Here is a 22,197-nt window from a genome sequence, read left to right as displayed (position 1 = left end):
CCTCTTTCTCAAACATTTGACATTGTCATTGCCTCCGATTGACTCAAGATCGAGCCAGCCTAGCTTTAAGGTAGCGGAAGTGGGATGCATCGAATAGATTTTACTCAACTCGATCAAGGTGAATAAGTAGACAGACGTTCTGGGTTCTGGGGCTGCATCCCACCTTTCTCGCGTCCCTACGTATCCTTCTCGAAACGAATACTGTACGGAGTAGGTGATCTCCTTTTCTTATTTTCTTCAATTTCTTCACCCTCCACTTTATCTTATTCTGCGCATCTGTCACCCATCCCACCTGCGATCCGGCTGTTTAGGGAATCATGGGATGCCCTTGTTGCTGAATACGTGCACGCCCGTTCCCTGTGTCTATCCCACACCTTGGTCGTCTCCCTTGCGACACCACTCCCGCTTTTGCCAGTCGACGCCGGCGTCCCCATGGCCTCACTTCCACACCTGGCTCTCCCCAATCCCATCTTTTCCCAGTTTCAACCGGAACTGACACTTTCTCGTTGGCATCTGCAACTCTTTCCCTTCTTTCACCTCTCCCTCTCGCTTGTCACCTTTTGAACTGTGCTTCTACTTCCCATCTTTGCATCATCTTCCCTATCAGACTCGTGTTACCGACTCTCTCTCTCTCTCTCTCTCTTCCTCTCTCTCTCTCGCTCGCTCTCTGATCTCCTCAGGTTTTATTTTACATAGCAAGCTGGCATCTGCATTCTATTCTCTGTGCTATTCTTTTTATCTTCGACTTAATACTTCTCGTCATTCTCTCCGGATAACCTCGATGGTTCCACTGCTTTGGATTTAGAGTTGAGAGACACCAATCGTTTTTGAGATACCCGACTTTGTCACCTTGTGTGTGCCCTAGTCATTATATTCGTTCGGCGGATCCTGTTACTCTTCGGAAACCTTGGCGAATCTGGCCGCGATATCGCACGAGTTCCACTTATACGAGACTTTGTTCGGTGACCTCCCGCCACTTCGACGGTTTTGTTCCACGATATCGACGCATATCGGCGCAGGGGCCCGGCAGTGCACAAATTGCTCTTCGAGAAGGAACGGGTGTCGGAATAGAGCCAACCGTCTTGGTTCGGATTCTTTATTTAAAAGATCTCGAACAGTGAAACGAGTACGAGGCTGGGTGCCGAGTGTGCGACATTTCCCCACCGAATCCCCGTCTCGCCTGATGTCTGACGGTCGTGTTGGAAAGTGCTAAATGAGTCTACCTCAAAATGGAAGAGAAATGGATCGAACAGAGGCCTCAGGGGGATCCGTACGGATGGCGAGGGAACGTGCGGAGGCTGGGAACGTGATGCCCGAGGACCGGTCTTCTGGAGCGACTCCGCCTAGGCCTGCACGCCCACGAGCTTTTCAAGGAAAGAATGGTCCTGCAGGAGTCGCAATTTCGAGGCCAACACCAGTACCCCAATGGCCTCTACCAGGGCCAATACCGGAACCGGTGACGGCGTCTGGTTCCAAGCCATATCAACCACCTCCTGGAAGGTCACAGCCCCCTCAACGACCTCCCCGCCCAAGCCATGTGCCGTCAATCTTGGACAACTCCCGCGTGCAAGATCCCACTCCAGTCTTCCAATACCAACCCCAAAATGTAAGGGACTCGGAACAAAGTTTCAGCAGCTCTATCCCCCCAACCCCCTCGTCCCTCCAAACAGCTTCTTCTACGGCATCGATCCCCGACTTTCCACTACCCATCTCTACCGCGCCTCCGGGCATCCCTCCTCCTCGAAGGAGCGTGACCTTAGGTCCACCTCCTTCAGCTCGAAGAGGTGCATCGTCGTTTTACTCCAACGTTTCATTCGTATCCCCCATCCCTGAAGAGAGTCCGCGAACGAGATCTCATACCTCTCTGGCCTCTAGTGCCGCCATGCCCGAGAGCTTCGGAAGTTTGTCCCCTAGCAATAGTCCTTCATATCCCGACCCCTCCTATGACGAAATGATGAGGGCCAATGGTCAAGAGCGGAACTCGCTTGATATGGACGAGAGCCAACTTGTGAGGAGTGCTAGCATCGGTAAACGGGGCAGGCCGCATCTCGTTATGAATAAAGGGGTGACCGCAGGCGCGGCGCCTAAACGGCCAGGGCCGAACCCGATTCAGGATCCATTCGCGGACGGAACGGGTTACGTAGAAGCGTCGAGTTCCGAAAATACAGCTACCGCCTCGAAACCCGATACTCCGCCGAACGCCATCGTAGCGAATGCGGTTGGTGCCGCCCAAGCCCGCAGAACACTCTCACCATCACCACCGCATGCGCCTTATAATCGATTATCTGCTATCCGGCGACCTCCGAGATTGGATATGGAGGCAGTGGAGAGGGCAAATTCTAGGGGAAGTATGACGAGTCTCCCGGACCTCATCAAACGGGCCACACGACTCGCGGCTATGATAGACCGGGGCAAACGCCCAGCGAGCCGCTTCGAAGAATTAGACTTTCCTGATGAGAAGGCTGCTGGGCGGGATTCGGATCGCTATTCACGTATGCTCCCTCTAATATGTATATGCTCCAGTTTCCGCAAGTCATACTGACAATCGACCTTATTTGCAGTAGCTGATGACCGGCATCAATCTGGATTTTCAGATATGTTGGCGGCGTTTCCCCCTCCGGCACAAGCAACTTCGCGTACGAGTCGAGTGGGTAGTTGGTTTAAGAACACCGCTTCTTGGCCTCTACCTCCTAGTCGCGGACAAATGAACCAACAAACCAGTGTTACCGATGCACCGCGGGCAAAGAAGTCTTCGTCTTCTTCCTCTCAACAGAATAAGAGGAGGAAGTTCTGTGGCCTCCCATTGTGGGGTTTTATCGTGATCATCATTGTCGTCCTTGGTATCATCGCAGCCGCCATCCTCGTGCCCCTCCAATTCTTCGTCTTCCGTAATCTCGGAGGCCCCTTTGGCGATTCTGCTCTGGCTCAATGCCGCGAACAACTTACATGCGAGAATGGTGGTACCAATGTCGTAGCACGCAATGTATGCTCTTGCATCTGCACAAATGGGTTCACTGGCTCCAACTGTACCATTGCTGGTTCAGCTGGGTGCACGACGACAAGCTTGGCCACCCTAAACCAGTCGCCGGGCATTGATAACGTCACCCTTGGACAGGCGATCCCGCGCCTAATTTCGGATGCTCAGGGCAACTTCTCCGTCCCCCTCTCCGGCACCGAAATTCTTGCTCGTTTTAATTCCGGGAGCCTTTCCTGCACTGCCCAAAACTCTCTCGTAACATTTGACGGTCGCTCCGCAAGGAACGGTGGGGCACAAGCCAGCGTCCTAGGTGCAGCTGTTGATGGTGATGCCGACGATGCTGCCGTTGTGGGCGCCGCTGCCGCTGTCGCTGTATTTGTTGCAGTGGAGGTTATCACCATCATACCCAACCCGGTAAACGCGGCCTCCGGTTCGTCAATTGCCGGATTCCAAACAATTCCGGTGGTTACGACAATCTCCAGGACTCTCATCAATACACTCACAAACAGGATCCCTGGCACGACGACAACCACAGTTACCACAACGCTTCCGCCGACTGCGACAAGCATGCCCATGTCGACCTCGTTTGTGGTTTCGGAAGATGTGTTGGACTTTGCACGAGTTGCGGTGCTTTTTATCCTCCAGGAGGACGGCATCTCGGACGCTTCACGCGCCCAGTCGGTGCTGCAGCGCTTCTTCACAACATCGAATTCTGCCAACGGCCGTGGCACTACGCTGACAACAGACGCGGCGTCGAACGTTGATCTCGGGAACGGAAACTCTATCGACCTGGTCAACTTTCGGGTCAATGCTGGATCTGGCCTTACTGGTGGTAGGACCTTTAAGAGAGCACTAGAGCCAGAAGATGCTGTAGCTCGACCCCCTATCGTTCCGTGAAGGTGTCTTGGCCTAAGCATGGAGAGGCCATAAGATGCCGGGAGTACACGTGGTACGGTGGGTGAATGACTTCCAACGAGACCCGCCCTAGGTTCACTTTTGGTTGCCGCTCCCGAAGGCTACTGCCAATTAATTCGGATTCTCGCTGTCTCTGGATAAGAAGCGACTGATGACTTGGGACTCTTTATCTCCCTTCTCTTTTCCTCACCTTTATTATCATACCAAAATCTCGGGATAGATATCCCACGATCATTCTATCAATAACATTTTCCTTTATCGTATACATGTCTAGCAATGGGGTTCCGCTAGGCGGCATTGGGGAGTTTGGAGTAAATGAAGAGAAGAAGAATCTTGTATATACGGATGAGACTCCTTCTGAATGGACCATCTGATGGGTTTCGGAAGGAGATTATGAACATAGCGTGTGGAGGAGACGCTATCCTGAGCCGTCCCTTGACGCGGAACGCCCAAACTCAGGGTTAATGAAAGTAGCATCTATTGAAGTTTAGGAATTGAAATATCGGGCCAGATTTGGGTTCTCTGGCCCTTCTCCAATCTTCTCGGTATACCAGCAGAAATACGTAAGTAAGTGTTCAAAGAGACTATCAACTGCATTCTTCGAAGTGAGACGTAGGATATCGCCGGAGATCGTGTAAAAAGGTCATGGTGCAAAGTCTATATTGGTCAAGTATCGAGAGTAATTCATCATGACAGCACACTCAAGGGCATCACTAAAAACAACCCGCCAGCTCCGTTCCTCCTTGGCATTTCCACCCTCGGCCCCTTCCCAATAACAAAAGGAACATGCATCCTATTCGCACATTATGAATCCCGTCTCGTTTCCTCAGAATCGTCCCACTACCCGCTACCCTTTTCGACATGGTATATACATATATATCGTTTTCCAAGTTTAATCATGAAACGCTCAATCCTCTAGTCGAAAGGTTATCAAGTTTCCCTTTCCTCTTCGTTGTTCTGGAATCAGCCGCGTACGTTCTTTCCTTCGTTCGTTTCATCTTCGATGCTAGAGTTTCTGGTTTACCTCCTGTGGGGAGGATTGAATCGAGTAAACTAGGTGAATTGGGACGGAGGCGAGGCAGGAGATATGTCGTGTATATGCAAACCAGCCGCATATACACAACATTCCCGGGAAGAAATGAAGGGCGGAACGAAATCGGACTGAGGGACATTACAGCTCGCCATAGAAATAAAGGGTACGCCGATTTATCAATTTATCGAGGCGATCCCGCAAGGCGAGTAGGCAGGAAGGTGGTCATGGCCGAGCTCTCCTCTCCTCACATGACGGCGCATTCGCCTTCCTGTTGCTTGCCCATCTTGCTTCGAGAGATACGCTCGCGCTGTCTTGGTCCGCTCTTGCCTGCCTTTTTGAGGTCTTCAAGGCGCTCTCTGGCCTTGGGGAAATCTTGGGCTATTATTCAAAAGGCCGTAGTCGTTAGCATAAAGGTCTTTTGTTTTAATATGAGAGGGTTGTGGGAACATACCGGCCGCTCGCCAATACCACCTCTTCGCATCTTCCATGTTGGCAGGCACACCGATGCCATCCTCGGTGAAGTAGCCCATAGCATACTCCGCCTTAGCCAGGCCAGCCATGGCCGCCTTCCTCGCCCAGAGGTACGCCTCCGTGTCGCTCTGCGCTAGCACGCCATCGCTACCGGTGAGGTACCAGCCGCTGAGGGCGAGCTCGGACTGGTGCTCCTCCTGCATGGCCGCCTTGGAGTACCACATGATCGAGAGCCTCGGATCGATAGGGCAGCCCATGAGGCCGTACTCGTAGGCGCAGCCGAGACGGAATTGCGAGAATTTGTACCCCAACTCGGCGGCCTTCTTGAAGAGCGAGAATGCATACTTCTCGTCCCGGATGATCACGTCGTTGGGTTGCGCTGACTCGTACAACAGGCCGAGTTCGTGGAGGGCGTGGGGGTTCTCCACCGTTGCTTGGTCGGCTGCCCGCTTAAGCCAGCCGATGGCTTCGCGCGGGTTCTTGGGTTGACCGAGCAGACCCTTGAGCTGAATCATACCCATCTTGTACATCGCCGGCGTGTCACCAAGCGTGGCTGCCCTCTTGTACCACTGTATGGCCTTGAGCGGATCTTTCCTCGTGCCACCGCCGTCCTCATGGCCGATCTCGCAGCATACTGCCGTCCGGTAGGCGGCAGCGGCGTGGCCCAGCTTCGCGGCGGACTGGTAGAGGGTAAATGCCTCCTTGTTATCTGCCTCATTGCCGAACAGTGACCTTCCGAGGCAATCGGCCAGGAAGAACATCGCGTCCCTATTTTGCGCACTTGCTAGCTTTTTCAGAACCTTGTGCGCGTCCGCGAGGTATCTATCGCGTGACCTAGCTCTCGTCTTGGGGTCGGCAACGTTCGGGATCAGCACCTCGGAAGCTTCTACAAGTCTCTTTGCGAATCTAAGCGCCGTCTCTTGGTCATTCGGATCCGCCTTAACAATGACCCTCAGGCGCTCGAGTTCCTCAGTTGTCACCGGATCTGGAGGTAGTTCGGATGGGGGTGCGCTTGAAGGGGGCCCGCTGTTACTCATCATAGGTGCGGGTGATGCGCCACCGTACGTCCTCACAGGAGGGGGTCTATTTGTTACGCTTACAACCGAATCGGCCATGAGTCCTGGTCGAACGGGGGTAGGGTGTGAAGGGAGTGCGTCTGGGTTAGCTTGTTGAGGCGGCGAAGGGTTGGGTGGTAGACCAGCCGGGGGACCGCCCCTCATGCTTGCGGGACCAGGAGGGAGGCCGGAGGCACTGGGGCGACGCATCGGCATCGGCTGACCTGGAGCGCCGCCGAACTGACCAGGTGGCAGTGCAGGCACTGGTGGCGCATCCCCGGGCATCTCGAAGATTGTGTCCTGGCCATTACGGAGGTTCGGCTGAGATTTGGTACGAGGTAGGTTGAGTCCTGGTTGTTGCGGACCGGGACCTGGACCATTTGGTAGACCGCCGGGACGCATATGTAGATCCATGGAACTCTGGGGTCCATGGCGGGGAATAGCGTCGAAGTTCGGCATATCATTAGAGGAATTGGGCGGAGGGGGGCCGTAGTCGCCGTAGCTGTCAAATATGTCATCGTACGAAGCGCGAGAGCCTTGCCTCGCTGGGTGCTGAGGTCCGTTACCATAGCCAGGCCCGGCGCCGTATCCGGCCTGGGGTGGAGGACCTTGGTTGGGATATATTCTTTGTGGGGGTGGCCGCTGACCTTGGGATGTCGCCGGCCTTGGTGGCGGGGGCATTCCTCGATTGGGTCCAGGTCCATACGGCATCGGTCCCATTCGTTGGGGAGGGCCCATTTGGTTCTGTCGTGGTTGCATAGGGTCATTTACTGGCAACGTCATACTTCTCGAAGGCGGCCCGTATTCATTTCCTGGCGGTCCTCGTGGTCCGGGACCGTATCCTGGATCGGCATATCCTTGGTTAGGATCTACAGGCCCAGGCCCACCAGGAGGTCCTTGGTAGGGATTCGGGGCAGGCTCGGAACCCCGCCGTCCTTCTTCGAAGCCAAGAGGAGGTCCGGGGGGAGGAAGGCCTCCGTCGGGGGGTCGCACCATGCTTCTTTGAGAACCGTCGCTGTTCCGACTCATTGGCATGCCTGGTCTTTGCGAAATATCCATCCCGGCCATTTGATTCGATAACTGTGCTTCATCGTAGTCGTTTCTTCTTGGTTGGTTGGGGTTCGGGGGATATTGATTGCCACCAAATCTGCCATTCACAGGACTTCTCATGCCACCATTCATACCATTCATGGGTGGCCCGCCTTGACCTTCTGCGACACAACAAAAAAGCGAGTTAGCTGCAAGCAGTTCTGAATATGTCTCGATACTACTGGGCAATGGCCGGGAGAATAGGACTTACGAGACAGATCCATCGGTGGCGGCGGTCCCCTACCGTATGCGCCGGGAGGGCCGCCACCCCTTGGAGGGCCATTTGGGAAGCCCCGACCAGGTCCAGGAGGTTGGCCTCCTCCGCGTGGGGGGTATGGACCGTTTCTCATATTCCCCATCGTTTGGGCGCGTGGTAATGGACCAGGTCCACCTCGACCGCCGGCCATCGGGGGAGGCTGGCCGTAATAATCCTGCCTTGGAGGGGGGAATCTCTGATCTTGCGGGGGTGCCTGACCATAGCCGGGGTCTTGGTATTGCTGGCCATACTCGGGCCCATAACCGCCGCTTCCATCGTCATAGTATTCGTAGCCCTGGCCACCTTGGTAGTTGTCGTAGCCCTGTTGTGGATATGGTCCAGGGCCCTGCATTGGGGCGGGGGCGGGGTTCTGCCGCGGCGGCGCTGGCCCAGTGTAGGCACGTTGTGGTGTCTGGTACGCTCCTTCGTAAGCCATGATGGCGTCGTCGGTTCTGTTCAGCGCTATGCGTCGGACCCGTCTCTAAAATAAAAGTGGTAATAACAATAATAAGAATTAAACAGATCGGATCGTCTACACCCGACAGGCCGGCCTGCCCAGTTCTCTCGATTGCCGAGGCAAGAGCGGAAAGAGCGCGAGTGCCTTTCCTCTCTTCTCTGGCGACGGGAAGACCGGTCGAGAATTGGGAGGCAAAAGCTTCCCAAGACCTGAAGTTGACGAGGACGTATGAGGAAGCTGTCTCGGAAAAGTGGGCGTCTGAGCTCGAGAGAGCGTCGAGAAGGAATTGTCGGGGAGACGACTTTGCAGTCGGGTTAGCGCCTCGTCTCTCTCACTCTCTATCTGGTCTGAATGCAGAGTCGCGAGTCCCGATTCGGCGTGTCAGTGGAAAAGGCAGCTCCGAACCAGCACCTCGATTAGATGCTATTCATGGTTGGGTTTGGAGAAAAAGGAGGTACAGGAGAGAAAATGGAGCACAGTATTGGGGTACAGCAGGTAGGTTTGCTACCGCGAACTATTTTGCACCCGCTTCGGTCGGAGAGTTGATCGACGTTTCGGCAAGGGAAGTCAACAGCCCACGATTCGTTGGAGGGTAACTGACTGGAGGAAGTTTGTAGGGGCGGGCGGAGATTATACTTCGAGAACGATCCGATTCAAACTCAACAGGGGAACCCCAAAAAAGTCGCACGGGAACAAATGGCTTTTTTTTAGTGTCCCGTTTCTTCACCATTAGCCGCGTTCCCAAGAAAACGAAATGCGGTGCGGCCTGGTTTAGCTGGTAAATCGGGAAGCTGGGGTAAAAGGGGCCGTTGATGGGGCTCTTGAACAAGACTCTTGGACTTGGAGGGGGTCTCAGTACTCATGGGAAGGGCACGAGGTACAAGTACACTAACTCCTAACGGCTATTCGACGTTGCGTCTGTGTGGGGGGGAGGACGCCAATCCAAAGCCAGAGAGGCATCGAGAGTTTCGAGACTGACAGTCAGACAGGTCATTACTGGTGAGGGCATGGCATGTGGACTGTGGACCGTGGACCGTCGTTGACCGTTTCGGTTTTGTCCAGTAACCTGCTAGAACTAATAAAAGCTCAGGACCTCACAGGTAGAGATCGATAATGCTAAGAACAGTTTAATAAGGTCGTGTAGTTGCAGTTTAATGTTGTATTGAATGGTAATAGAAGCAAGGATCAGGAGTAATTCGTACACGACACCAACTTCAACTTGTAACGGTGAGTCTGAATCTAATAATGGGTTAGTTAGAACGGGCCAATGGGTTATTGGGGCGTGACGGACGAATCCCGAAGATCAACAGTCGAAGAGAGGAAGGAACCGGGTGGCTCCATTCTCCAGGACGAAGCCGTTGGAATTAGGCTCGGAAGGTGAAGCGGAGGTGCCTGACAGGAAGGGAAAACTGATGGGTCAATGTACCATTAACAAGTAAATATTTTGTTCTCAAGACCCGAGAGTAGCAACCGTTCAGTCTAGTCCCTCCTTCCTCTGCTATGTTTGAGCCCGGTGTGGCCTGAGCTTGTGACTGGTGTTTAACGGTTCCAGGCCCTGGCCTGGCCCATTGATCGAAGCCAGGCTGTGTCGGAGAAAACCTAACAAGGTTTGATACCACGCTCCTGCCGGAGAAGCGGCTAGGCAAGTGCTTGGAGGCTTTCCGCTGCTACGATCCTCCGAGTGTTTTTGACCCGGATTGATGCCTGCAAATACAACGCTAGAGCCCCCTTCATCTGACCATAATGACAACGATGCTGGGAAGTTCCTGGAAGGAACGAAGACATCTGTTGAATAGCTTAATGTCTTGGACCTTCCGCTGGTGAAGGAAGAGCAAGCTTGATCGGAAAAAGGCACCGACTGGAACATTACGAGTACTAGTACGAAGCAAGTCCAACGCTGCGACCAAGTTAAGACCGAGTCTAATTGATCGCGTAAAGTACTACACAGGTACAAAGCCGAATTCCTGCTGATTGTGGGCATCGAGTACTTTAGAATACAGCGCGAGAGCCATTAATTCGCGTGACGTGATGTGGTGGTGACAGGAGACGGACGAGATACTTGTATTGCCGTCGTTCAACGCCAGGGGCATTACGACCAAGGGATCAATTGCTGGATCAATAAAATCCACCGAGTCTGCAGGTACCAAAGCCAAGACTCCACTGAGCTGCACTGAGCTGGCGCCCGTCCCAAACTCCCGTCCCAAAATACCTCGATGATTTTTCTCCGGTCCAAGTTCGCAAGACTTTCCCAGGACTTTTCATAACAGGATCGTCCTTTCACCTTGTCACTTATGGCCCTTTTTCCACTTCATCATGCGCCCCCCCATCCAATCAAGCCTTGCCAGCATTGTAAGTCGCCAAGACCGACCCTTTAACATTTCTCTCACGTTCCCCCCTTCGTTTATTTCGGACATTGCAGAGGGACTCGCGTCCTTGTGGAGCACGACAGGAAGGACTCGGCATTGGCACGGATCCGGCGGCTCCGCAAGTTCAAGAACATTTTATCTCAAAAGGGAGCGAATGGGGGTCAGCAGAGAGGTCAAGGGTCTGATGCGTGACAGCACCCTATCACTATAAGACAGCATCTAAATGCCTAAGCAATGGGTTGGCGTCGTACGTGTTACGCAGTGCAGTGACAACAAATCCGCAGCCGGTACCCTTAACGAGGGAAATAAATACGCGGAGAGCAACATGACCCTCTCCGTTACTTCCATTCCAAGAGGCCTCACTGTCGAGACGATCACCCGCCCGACATTGGAGAAATGCTCATCGCCTTAAGGCTGCGCCTCATCAAATCACAGGACTCCATCCACTCCCAACTCATGGTGGTGTCCTACCGCTCAGTATCCCAATGTAGTCTAATCTCAAGGCTCAGCCAAAAGAGCTTTGCGCTGTCCCAAGAGGACTGCAATCATCAACATGATTGGTCCTCGACGCCACCCGTCCCCTTGAACAACCATCTGCAACTCTGGTAGGGTCTAGATGATGAACGCCGTGGGAACTGGTCCTTATCCCGGAACAAGCTGTATCAGCCAGGTCGCTTGCTTTCCCGGGATTCCTTACGAAATAGAAACGGGGGAAAGACACTCGAATGGATTTCTCAAGAATCATAATGACTGCCCTCCTGGCAGCGTCCCTTGCATTTAGGTACTTGTACTGCGCCTGTCTTCCGTACGGAGTACGAGCTATTCCGCCGCGATCAGACGGGATATGGGAGAGATGGAGTCCATAATCCGAGCACCGCCAGTGAATCACATCTCGTCAAACAACCACTCAGCAGGAGCCAGACAACAGAGGACAATAATACAATACTGGCTCCCTGGCTCCACGTTGTTTGGAGTAAGGGGTATCACGAAACGGCTGTCCTCCGTTCACCTACATTAGGTCCGGGATCTGTCGAGCGAGTCAACAAGGATTCGGGGAGCCTCACTGATTCCTCTGACATCTGAGATGTGGTCACAGTTACAGAAAACCCCGGTTCACGTCTCGGGCCATCCTCTGAGGAAGAGTCTAACGGCTCCTGTAACAAACTACCAAAGCACGCTCTGGTGTTTCCGTTTCGTCTTTCGACCAGATCTCCCGGAATTAACACTGTGTATTTTGTACATCCGAAAGAGTACACTGCTCTGGGCAGGAGAAATCTTTCAAATAGACCGCCTTCCTAATTAAGGGGTCATCTTTTTGACTCGATTCTGCCGACTGCCGACGAATAGGATTTTGGGCATTTGGACCAGCGCATTTTATCTGTGCATCACGACCTTGAAACCAAACTTTTGACGTGTTTTACGCCTGCCGCTACAATGTCCAAGAAGCCATTTAACTGGTGGTTGTGGACCAAGGTCCTGCTTGGGTAAGTGCTTATCCTCCTAGCTTCCCGGATTCTTGAGGAGCTTGATCTGAGGCTAACAGCTCAATCCAACAGTGGAGCTGCCATCTCCGTCGGCGGTCCCTACCTTACCATGAAGCTCATCCCAACTCAAGAGGAACTGTTCAAGCGATACAATCCCGACCTGCAGAAGAGAAGCTTGGAGAATAAGGATAAGAGGGAGCAGGAGTTCGACGATTTCGTCTCTATGATTAAGCAGGCGTCCAAGTCTGACAAGCACAGTATGGTCCTCCCTTTCCGCCCTCGGTCTCTCATCTAAAGGGCGAAACTGGAATTGCTAACCCCGGTCGGTGGCGTTTAGTTTGGATATCTCTGAAGGAGATGGAGGATGAGAGGAAGAAGAAAGAGAGGGCCCAGATGCGACAGGATGCGGCGGATGCTCGGGCGAGAAGGCAACAGATGCGTCTCGAGGCTGGACTCGAAGCGACCGAGTAACGCAGCCATTCAGGGCTTGTTATAATTACTTGTCACGAGTTCGGATTGGTGGGGTTGGAACTGTATGATATATAGGCATTGCTCATCAGGGTTGGCGTTTGGTGGATGAAAAAGACTCTTCTACGGGGAGCAAATCTACGCGGACCTACCGAGGTAAACCGCATGACATCAAAGGGAACTGTAAGACTTATCTCGACTCGACTACAAGGCGGAGAAAATAAGCAAATAATATTGGAAATACGACTCGATGGAGGCTTATATCTCAGAATTACTCAATCTCAAGCCCAACACGTTGAACCCGGCATCCCGAGTTCCCCGAGGATGATGCTGACGGCTTCTTACTCATGATGCGAAGTAATGAGTACTCTCCCAAGTCCGAACGATGGCGAGCCCTCACGTGAGATCCAATGCGGGACCTGAATTTGTCCATTGTCGCCGAGCCCAATTGCTGACATGAGCAGCACCTTAACCCCACACTCACAATTGTCACCTTCAAGCTTCAAATAACTTCGTGAGGTCTTTTTACCGATATTTTCCCTGGTGTTGTGGAAGTCTTGGCACGCACAAACGCTGGGGTTCAGAGCCAGTAACTTTTTTTCGATCATTCCCCCAGCAAAACCTCATATACCGAATTCAACCCCCAATATCTCGGATCTTTGACCTGTACGTACAGCCCTTTTCGACTCCCCCTCACCGACGTCATTCGTCTATTCCCCAAATACAAGGGGTCTATCGAGCCCGATTGAATCGCATTGCGTTGTTCTGCCCGCGCAAGGTTGTTGCAATTGGAGAGTGTAGCCGCTAAAATCCTGACCTTGACCCCAGTTTCTCAGACCCCTTCACTCCCGCCCTTTCTCCGCCTTCTCGCATCCGTCACATACCGAGATTACCAATATGGATTCAGAAGTTCAGGAGCGCCTCAAGAAGCTCGGTGCCAGCGCCCGCATTGGTAAGTTGTTGTCTTGCCTCATTGCTGTGTCGACCCCACACATGAACCTTTGTCACTGACCTGCTTTTCTCCTAGGGTACGTAATAGCAAGACCTTCCCCTCCCTCCGTCACGCGATGCGGCTACCCCTCCCCGAACCATCGAGAAATAGACCGAGGGCCTTGTATGATGTGCGTGATGGACTAACGAGCTCGGCTGAATAGTGGCAAGGGTACTCCCAGGCGTAAGGTTAAGAGGGCGCCGGCCCGCTCTGGCACCGATGACAAGAAGCTCCAGGCCACGTTGAAGAAGCTCAACGTCCAGCCTATCCAGGCCATTGAGGAGGTCAACATGTTCAAGGAGGACGGAAATGTCATCCACTTTTCGGCCCCCCGTGGTAGGTTTTGTCTAACCCCTCCTAATGCGCAGATATATATGTATATATCTGGGTGTGTTGCGTCATTCGCGGGTTGTCTAACGCATAGTGCCCCATGAATCCAGTTCACGCCGCTGTTCAAGCCAACACTTTCGCCATCTATGGTAACGGCGAGGACAAGGAGCTTACTGAGCTTGTTCCCGGCATCCTTAACCAGCTTGGCCCCGACTCGTTGGCTTCCCTCCGCAAGCTCGCCGAGAGCTACCAGCTCCAGAAGAAGGATGAGGACGACGAGGACATCCCCGACCTTGTTGAGGGCGAGAACTTCGAGTCGAAGGTTGAGTAAAAGGGAGATGGAGGGAGAGTTTTTGTCCCGGTATACGACGCCGTCGAGAGTGACTTCTGTGCTTGGATGAGGGTTTCTAAGCGCGGATAGCTTTATGGGATATTGCCATTCTTCGTTACTTCTCTCATCTTCCTATCCTTCCCGATCGCTTTTTCTCCTCCTTACCCCTCCTTTCCTCCCCTCTCGTGAAAGGAAAAGCGAAAACAAAAAAAAAAAATCAAGACTCATTTTGGTAGAAAATGAGCGGATATCCTGGCGGCTAACTAGTTGTGGCATTATTCTCAAAATCAACCCAACGAGGAAATGGAAATATGACGGTGACGGTTTCTTCTCTCTTTTTTTCTGCGGTGATGATGAATTGTTAACGGGAAAATGCGCCTCAAAAAATGGCCGGAGCGATTTCATTTTTAAAGGGTTGAGCCAAGGAGGAAGTTGTTATAAGATCATCTCCGGGACTGAATACAGACTCATACGCAGGTAACTTCTTTGGTGCCTTAGGCCTGCCATCGATTTGAGTGTAGATGTATGCTTCCCTACTTTGGACACCTCGCTATGAGTCGTCAAGAGTCTCTTACTTTAGTGTAAAAGCCTCATCACCAACATTCCGCACCCATCCCATCAGGGCCTCCTCCCAAACAAACTTCTTCACCTCTCTTCTCTCCTCTAGCCGCGCCCCTTCCTTAACATCCCCATACCTCTCCACTCCCAGCGTCTCACGTATCTCCTCCCCGTCTCGCCCAAGCAGCTCAGCAACCTCCAGAGCAAAACACCACATCCTCCTCCTCGAAAGCGCACTCGCGCCCCTCTCCTCAAACGCCCTACGTCCCTGAACGACGCCACCGACCAGACCCTCGTCGAGGCCATGGGCCCCCCAAACGGCCGAGACGTTGCATGGGGCTATTTTCCCTTTTGACCGCGCGGTTGCTTGTCGTTTGGAGAAGTCGAATTCGATGGGTGTAGTTAGCAGTTCGAGGGGATGGAAGTGATAGCCTCCTTCCCAGGTGGAATTGCGTAGGGGTTCTGTTCTGTCGAAGAAGCATCTTTGGAAGCCTGTCGGCACGTAGGACGCTGAGGGGATGATGAGGGCGGTGAGATATGCGTTTGAGGGGTGGACGAGGAGGGAGGTGAGGGAGGATAAGAGGGAGGTCGCTTGGGAGAGGGTTAGTTTGTCGGAGCAGGACTTGGAGAGGGTGGGGGGCGCGTCTGGGCGGGAGGGTTTGCGGCGGATGATGCCTAGGTTGGAGAAGTATTGACGTCCGTGGAGGAGTGAGGCGGATGGTGTGGTCCCCGGGGATGAGGAAGCGGGCGCTGGGGGGATGACCCATGGTGTTGGGTCTTCTTGGGCTGACATTGTGAGCTCCATGCTCGCGTCGCCGCCTATATGAATAGTATCAAAGCTGTCAACACATGAGATAGAAGGGATTAAGTGTCGGGGATTATTAGTAGGGCTGACCACTTACACGGGGCTTCGGAAGAGTACATGTACAATCTTACGTCGTCATGAACGGTGAACGGCTGGCTCATCCCCGGGTCAGCCATCGACCGTCGTAAGATGAAAGATTCGTTATCCTCGCCGCCGGTCTGAGATAGCCTTCGAGCCTCTGAGAGGAGGTAATGGTTGAAGACGCGGATGGCGAGGACTTCGGCATGCCAGTCGTGGAGGCCGTTCCCGTTTGTTTCTTTTAACTTGGCTGCTGGGAGGCACTTCATGCCCGTCCTGTAAAAATGGATGTTAGTAGGCCGTTGGATAGCGCCAAGTATGATTCACCCACGCGAGAGACAGACAACGCAGTTCTCCATTCCGTTCTGCAACGATGCTGCTCAGCGGTATCCATTCATGAACCCCCGTATCCCGTATGGCAGGCTTTCGTTTCCTCGGGAGGCTATTGAAGTGTTCATGGACGAGGTTTGCTATTTTGTCGGCTGTTTCCGATGATGTGTTGGAGACTGAAGCCTCAAAGGGAGGTTGAAGAGCTGTCATTGTGAGTCTATAAGACTCGATGAGGACTGCTGTCATTGAGATGTGAGGTTAGAGCGCCTTCTGCGGATGTTGAGCAGAATTTCTTGGAGTTTAATCCAGCTTGTTTAGCACTGCGGGGCTTCACACTCTTAACCAAACCACACATTCATCTACTTCAAACCAAAGACCACCTCTCGCCACATACCCCAACTCAACATCAACGACTTCATGTACTTTGGGGAGGGCCACAGAATCATTTATTATATATGTATATACGGATAATGTATTTTGGAGTGTTTTTTATTTTTTATTTTTATTTTTGAGTGTCCTGTGATCAGAGGTGTGAGAAGAGCCATCTGCTTGAGATTGATTTATCTTATACATCGACCGGACCATTGGATTTGCAATAGCCTTGCCTTCCAGTGTGTTTAGTGAGAAGAAAATCGGCATCAACTTCAGATGAACCTTCTAGTTCCACATGTATACATATAAACCAAACGGCGGGGTGGAAAATCAACCTTAGACCATGGCCCCGAATCCCCGAATTCGCTCATCTCACATCCTGCCTGCTTGACTAGGAGTAGGAAGATGCGACACCTGCGCTCAAACCTGAACATTTCGGAACAAAAGCGACTTGGAGCTGTCGGGGGTAGACTATACGCATCATTAGCAACCACTCCAGCTCCCGGCATAGAGCTCTAACATCAAGCAACGTTTGGGAGACAAATAGCATACCATCACTCCAAACTCCAAATTAGGAATCCGCCCAGCCGTCGAATCAACGTTCCGAACATCGTATCTCAAAATCGCATTGGCCAAAATCATCTTGATCTCGTTCGCCGCAAAGAACCTTCCGGGACACGCGTGTCGCCCGTACCCAAACGACAAGTGGTGCGGGTGCACGCTGACGAACTGGTTCGCCGCCGCCGCCTCGACGGATCGCGGACCCTTCTCCTTGGCACTTTCTTCTCGCACACGCGAGTATCGGAAGGCATCGAACTTGTCGCTGTCGGGGTAGACGTCGTTGTCGTGGTTGACGCCGATGGAGGGGACTTCGATCATCACGCCGGCGGGGAGAACTTGGCCGGAGGACAGAGTGACAGTCTTGAGAACCCTACGATGGAACGCCGCTAGGGGAAGACAAATAGATAGTGTTAGAGGCTTTGAGTGTTCGCAATGGGGACTGGGATGGTTCATAAATGGTGTTCGTCTTACTGAAGCTGGGAGGGTCGACTCTGGACGTTTCTCGAAGGAAGCTGTCTAGTTTCTTCATCTTCTGGAGGGCTTGGCTCGTAAAGATACCTCCTGTTTCCGCCAGTACATCTCGGATTTCCTGGCGAAGTTCTGGCACAATCTCGGGCAGAGCCGCGAGGTTATAGAAGCTACAGGGGCATGTTGTCAGCTAGGTGTTCCCGCTCTCTTCCCCTCTCCTTTGTGCGGGAAAAGAAAGGGACTAACGCATTCGTAGCTGTCATCGACGTAGTATGAATAGCCGCGAAGCTCAGACCAAGCTGCGTCCTCGCGATGCCATTGGCGTCTGCCTTTCCGGCTTTCACGCCGGACTCTATCAGCCATTGAAGCAGGTCATCGGGCTTCTCATACTCGAGATCGTGCTTAGCAGCTTCCATCCTAGCCGAGATAACAGGCTGCAGAAAGTTCAACGCCTGCTCGACCCTCGCATCCAAGCGCTTCACCGAAGGCAAGTAAGGGGCGCGCTGATCCCGGAACCACTTCAAGCGGCCAATGTCCTGAACGGCGGTCATGACTTCGATGGTGTAGTTGATGGCGGCATCGAGGTACTCCTCGCTGTGGCAGAGTTCGGGACCAATAAAGATCCTACCGGATACCATGGCCACGATTCGAAGGAGTTTCGCGTAAATGTTGATTTCCGTCCAGTCGTCGCCGATATCGAGCTCCAACTTGAAAGACTCTCCGACCTCCTCGGCGATGGTGGGATTGAAACGAACTAATATCTGCTGATCAGTCCAACATTGGAATTAAACAAAACCAAGACAGGTATACCTAGAGCGGGTGTAAGATCAAGCCTGACGATTTTTGCGATCCTCAAATTGTCATCAACCCGAAGCTTTGTGTGCTTGGTTTCCATGAGCTGGAGCACATAAAAGATAAATTAGAGAGTCAATTCGAAAGTAGGAGGGGAAAATTGAAAAAGAAATAACAAAGGCCCTCGACAGGGAGGAATACCTACCTCCTGGATGGCGGCCCGCATACTAATGACATCGTCTGGGAGTTTCTGTAGCTCGCCGAGGAATTTGGGAGAGACGACAATGGTGGCCCGTTCCTTGGTTGTAGTGACCCTGAACACGCCATCCTTGAACTGAATGCGAGGAAAGAAACGTGTTAGAACAAACCCCTGAGTGTTCACGGCGTCCGTTGAATAGACAAGGTGGTCAATTGTTAAACAACAGCCACTCTACCTTCTTATAGCCCTCCTCGTAGAGGCGCTTGGCACCCATGATATAAGCGACCCTGCGTTTCTCGGCATCCCCTATTTCTTCCCCGACTAGAGGGATCGAGGATATAATATTCCATTTGTACAAGTACTGGAATAGACTGGCTCCAAGGAAAGTAGCGGCTGCGGCCGCGAGGAGAGGCCACCGCTGCGTGAAGAGGTCGAGAGTCTTTGTATCAGCCATCTTCACGTTCTCAGATGGAGGGAAGCAGGTCTGCCAGATCTATTCCCAAGAAAAGATGGCGATGATGGGATAAGGGCTGGCGCGCGTGGAGTTGGGACTGAGGGGTTGGTCCTGGATGTATATATATATATGTATTATATTGATGCAAGATCTGTGAATAGAGATGTACAAGGGAGTCCTTGGATAGCTCCTACCAATAGAAATATGGTCAATTTGAATGGAAATTCCTGCTTCCTGATTCAACATGAGAGGCGGTTCGTTTTGGGCCACGTTGAAAGGTGTTCAACACCATCGGTAGCTCGCTTTAACCCGAGTCCGTCCCGCAATCGCTCCTGGCAGGCATCCTCAGGGTTTTACAATGAGTGTTCTCGCATTTCAGTAGGCCGAATACTCGCACGGGTGGCCGCGATAAATGACGGATCGTATTCGTACCCGGGGTAGAGCGCCTGCAAATACCCGGATGCGTAGATTGAGCAGCACTGCAGTACAACACCCAGCACCCACTGGAAAGTCGAAGATCGACGTGGCTTAGGAATGAGCTACAATGTATCATAAATGTATCGCAACTTATCATCGAATGAGGCATGTATCATTGATGTAGGGAGAACGCGGGTTCAATGCGGTGTAGATCTCGATATCTCGATGCGTGGCAGTTCAAGGTTACTCCGAGTTCGAGAGTCAGACTCCGCATTCTCACGGGTCTGGGAGGCCAAACTCATCGAGTCCATTTATCGACTTCAAGTTGGAGCCCGAATTAAACAGTAGAATCAAAAAGGAGTTATATGTCGGGTCAAATTAGGCGCTCATCCTGGGCTCAAAGACTCTTGGAATCATCAAATGATAATTGATGATGTTGGAGATTGACTGACGACGTTGAGCCTTTGCCTTTGGGGTAAAGTTTAAGCGAAGTTTAGACCTCCGCAACGAAAGCATGAGTATCGATGAGAAGCGATGTCCACTGCTTCGATTCTCTCCTCAGGCTCCATTCTGAGAGTCCGGAAGGGTAGAGGAGGAGGAGGGAGGAATTTGATTGAGAGGGAAATTCGGAGCGGCATTGGAGCGCTCGCTATGCCTTCTGCCAGAGCATAAATGGGCAATCGATTTGACTGTCACGATTCGCCTCTGTTCAGGCCGTGGATCCAATGCGCCTCCCACTCCATTTTGGACTTGCTTCTTCTCATCATAAATAATTGCCCCTGCAGGTTGCAGACCCTTTCGCTCACTCAGACCTGGATCCTTCAATGTATGCTGCTGGTTCGTGCGAGATTGAGCTCCTTCTTAATTTAAGAGTCCTGCCCGGGCCAGTTGCGGCGCCGGGCAGTCCTTTCCTGATCACTTGTAACGGTCTGCCATGGTGAGTTCTGGCGCTGATGAGTCGCGACGACCGCAAGAGTCGCCATTCCCATGGCAGCCTCACCAAAGACATACCCGGCGATACAAGCCTGTCACGGGCTAGTGCTCTTCGACATCGTCCAGCGAGAAGTTGAGGATCGTGATCATGGGGGGGATTGCTTCCAGCCTTCGCTCCTAGAATGACGGCCTTGATCTCGACTAGAGAAGGGCTACGCCGCCTCCATTCAACGTGTTGTTCCATTACTCCGGCCCATCAGTTTTCACACGGGGTTATCGAGCACAGAACGATGTGGATGGTTGTGACTAGGCGATCCTGCCCGGAGTATTTGCTATGCTGCTACCGTCGAAAAGGTCAAGGGCGGTGTTTGGCAGTTCAGAGGACGCGCTTGGTGGATCTAGGTGCCCTGATTGCCGATCTTTGCTGTTGAGTTAAGAAATAATACCAGAAGTAAACTCACCTCGGCCATTGTACAATATCTCCGCCTAAGCGTGAAGACTGCACGCGAGTAGAAGGAAATTGGATGTGAACATTCCGGTTTCCTTCCTTCTGTAGGCGATCTTTGGGACGGGCAACGTACCCCAGTATGCCCTAGCTCGAAGAGATCTGAGAACTAGCCAGGGCAGGAGACAGCCAGCCCTACCGACCCGAAGAGTAATCGATTCATATGGGGATATCCAGATTCCCCTTGGTCGCATCTGATGATTGCGTCCAAGAAACAAGAAGGCCGCCCTGTTACCACGGCTCGACTGGACAGGAGATTCCGCTTTCAAAGTATTACAACTGGTTCACCGTCTGGTCCGTGGGCTGGGGCTGAGGGTGTCGTTCCTGGTTCCGAGCCAAGAGCGATACCCCGGACCATCAACGGAGAGAGCAGAGTAAGCACAACCCAAGTTCAATCGACGGAAGTAACGTTTCCGGGAGTACTACCTCGGTCCTGCAACAAAAGGCCTTGCCTCGTGAACATGTGCCAAGGGTTCCATCCGTCTCACCTCTCACGAGAACCCTGATGAAGTCGGGATTGAAATTGCGTTGATCTGAGATGTGACCGCTAGTAGCGACCATGGAGGCCTGAGACGCGACGCATGCCCCTTGGCGGTAACTCTCGAGCTATCTATGAGCGGGCAGAAGCTGCGTGGGCGTGTGCGTGGGGAGGATATACACTATCTGTCAGGTGGGCCAAGCGCGTGCGTCCACGCGTCCTCTGAGCAAAAACTTCGTATTGAATATGCTCGACCGAAAACGTCTTGTATTCCCCGTATTCCCCGATGCTTCCGGAGCCTTCAGCGGCCCCGGGAAGCCTCGACTGTCCGGCTTTTGAAAAAAAAAAAAAAGATGCATGTCGGACGACCCTAGCATTCCCACTGCAGATGAGAGCTCGATACTCAGATTCGTCTACCGTCCGAGGTCAATTCCGCCAACTCTAACAAGAGATCCCAATTGGAAGCCCAATTCCCATATAAGTTCTCAATGATGCTGCCGTCCGGATCCATGCTCGAGAGCGTTAGCATCAGCCGCAACTGCACGAGGTTAAATAACAACTTCAACCCACCAACCCACACTTGTTGCATTCAATGGAAATGGAAAGATTCGCTCCGTAGTGGAGAAACCCTGCAGGATGTTTTGCCAAATGGGGTTGTTCGCCGGAAAGAGTTTAGGGGACCGCTGGCTTTGATTCCGCAGTCCGCCAAGCAACCTTCACCAATGATCACCAATGATCACCCATGATGCCCCATGATCCCCCCAGTCTTCGGGGAAACGAACGAATCCCCTTCCGCGAAAGCGACCCCTCCACGGAGGAAATCCGCGTTCTTGCGAATGTCACTGGTCCCCCTCAGGTAGCGAATGTCTGGAAAACCTCAGGGCTTCATGACGTTACCCGCTGGGTCATGCCACTAGCCGGACATGGTTAGATATCGGAATTCTAGCGCCCCCCTTGCCAATTTAAATGCTTCGAGAGCTCCCTTTGACGATTCTGACCAGGGGAGGAGGGGTTGATGATGGTT

At 52.6% G+C, this 22,197-nt stretch overlaps 6 protein-coding genes across 6 annotated transcripts; 3 read left to right on the top strand and 3 right to left on the bottom strand.

Annotated features, from left to right (window-relative positions):
* Nucleotides 1-1,425: 1,425 nt before the first annotated feature.
* SAPIO_CDS7447 (Uncharacterized protein) lies at nucleotides 1,426-3,874 on the top strand (the record flags this gene model as incomplete). Its single annotated transcript, XM_016789310.1, has 3 exons — nucleotides 1,426-1,784; nucleotides 1,876-2,492; nucleotides 2,562-3,874. 3 exons carry the CDS (start codon nucleotides 1,426-1,428, stop codon nucleotides 3,872-3,874), a joined length of 2,289 nt encoding a protein of 762 aa, XP_016641137.1.
* A 1,295-nt stretch (nucleotides 3,875-5,169) lies between these two features.
* SAPIO_CDS7446 (uncharacterized protein) lies at nucleotides 5,170-8,232 on the bottom strand (the record flags this gene model as incomplete). The annotated part of the gene is made up of 3 exons (XM_016789309.1): nucleotides 5,170-5,303; nucleotides 5,377-7,662; nucleotides 7,752-8,232. 3 exons carry the CDS (start codon nucleotides 8,230-8,232, stop codon nucleotides 5,170-5,172), a joined length of 2,901 nt encoding a protein of 966 aa, XP_016641136.1.
* Nucleotides 8,233-12,053: 3,821 nt separating this feature from the next.
* Nucleotides 12,054-12,574, top strand: SAPIO_CDS7445 (uncharacterized protein; the record flags this gene model as incomplete). The annotated part of the gene is made up of 3 exons (XM_016789308.1): nucleotides 12,054-12,103; nucleotides 12,176-12,360; nucleotides 12,441-12,574. 3 exons carry the CDS (start codon nucleotides 12,054-12,056, stop codon nucleotides 12,572-12,574), a joined length of 369 nt encoding a protein of 122 aa, XP_016641135.1.
* Nucleotides 12,575-13,468: 894 nt separating this feature from the next.
* Nucleotides 13,469-14,223, top strand: SAPIO_CDS7444 (uncharacterized protein; the record flags this gene model as incomplete). Its single annotated transcript, XM_016789307.1, has 4 exons — nucleotides 13,469-13,523; nucleotides 13,599-13,692; nucleotides 13,744-13,898; nucleotides 14,003-14,223. 4 exons carry the CDS (start codon nucleotides 13,469-13,471, stop codon nucleotides 14,221-14,223), a joined length of 525 nt encoding a protein of 174 aa, XP_016641134.1.
* A 571-nt stretch (nucleotides 14,224-14,794) lies between these two features.
* On the bottom strand, nucleotides 14,795-16,204 carry SAPIO_CDS7443 (Adenosine-deaminase; the record flags this gene model as incomplete). The annotated part of the gene is made up of 3 exons (XM_016789306.1): nucleotides 14,795-15,600; nucleotides 15,684-15,940; nucleotides 15,996-16,204. 3 exons carry the CDS (start codon nucleotides 16,202-16,204, stop codon nucleotides 14,795-14,797), a joined length of 1,272 nt encoding a protein of 423 aa, XP_016641133.1.
* A 582-nt stretch (nucleotides 16,205-16,786) lies between these two features.
* SAPIO_CDS7442 (uncharacterized protein) lies at nucleotides 16,787-18,840 on the bottom strand (the record flags this gene model as incomplete). The annotated part of the gene is made up of 7 exons (XM_016789305.1): nucleotides 16,787-16,837; nucleotides 16,919-17,313; nucleotides 17,399-17,565; nucleotides 17,642-18,149; nucleotides 18,206-18,293; nucleotides 18,393-18,521; nucleotides 18,622-18,840. The coding sequence occupies 7 exons, from the start codon at nucleotides 18,838-18,840 to the stop codon at nucleotides 16,787-16,789; spliced, it is 1,557 nt and encodes a 518-aa protein (XP_016641132.1).
* Between the last annotated feature and the right edge of the window lie 3,357 nt (nucleotides 18,841-22,197).

Source organism: Scedosporium apiospermum (genome assembly GCF_000732125.1).
Source record: "Scedosporium apiospermum strain IHEM 14462 chromosome Unknown SEQ_SAPIO_0110, whole genome shotgun sequence".
NCBI classification, from domain to species: domain Eukaryota; kingdom Fungi; phylum Ascomycota; class Sordariomycetes; order Microascales; family Microascaceae; genus Scedosporium; species Scedosporium apiospermum.
The sequence above is the reverse complement of the archived record's forward strand: the minus strand, read 5'-3'. Positions and strand labels throughout refer to the sequence as shown.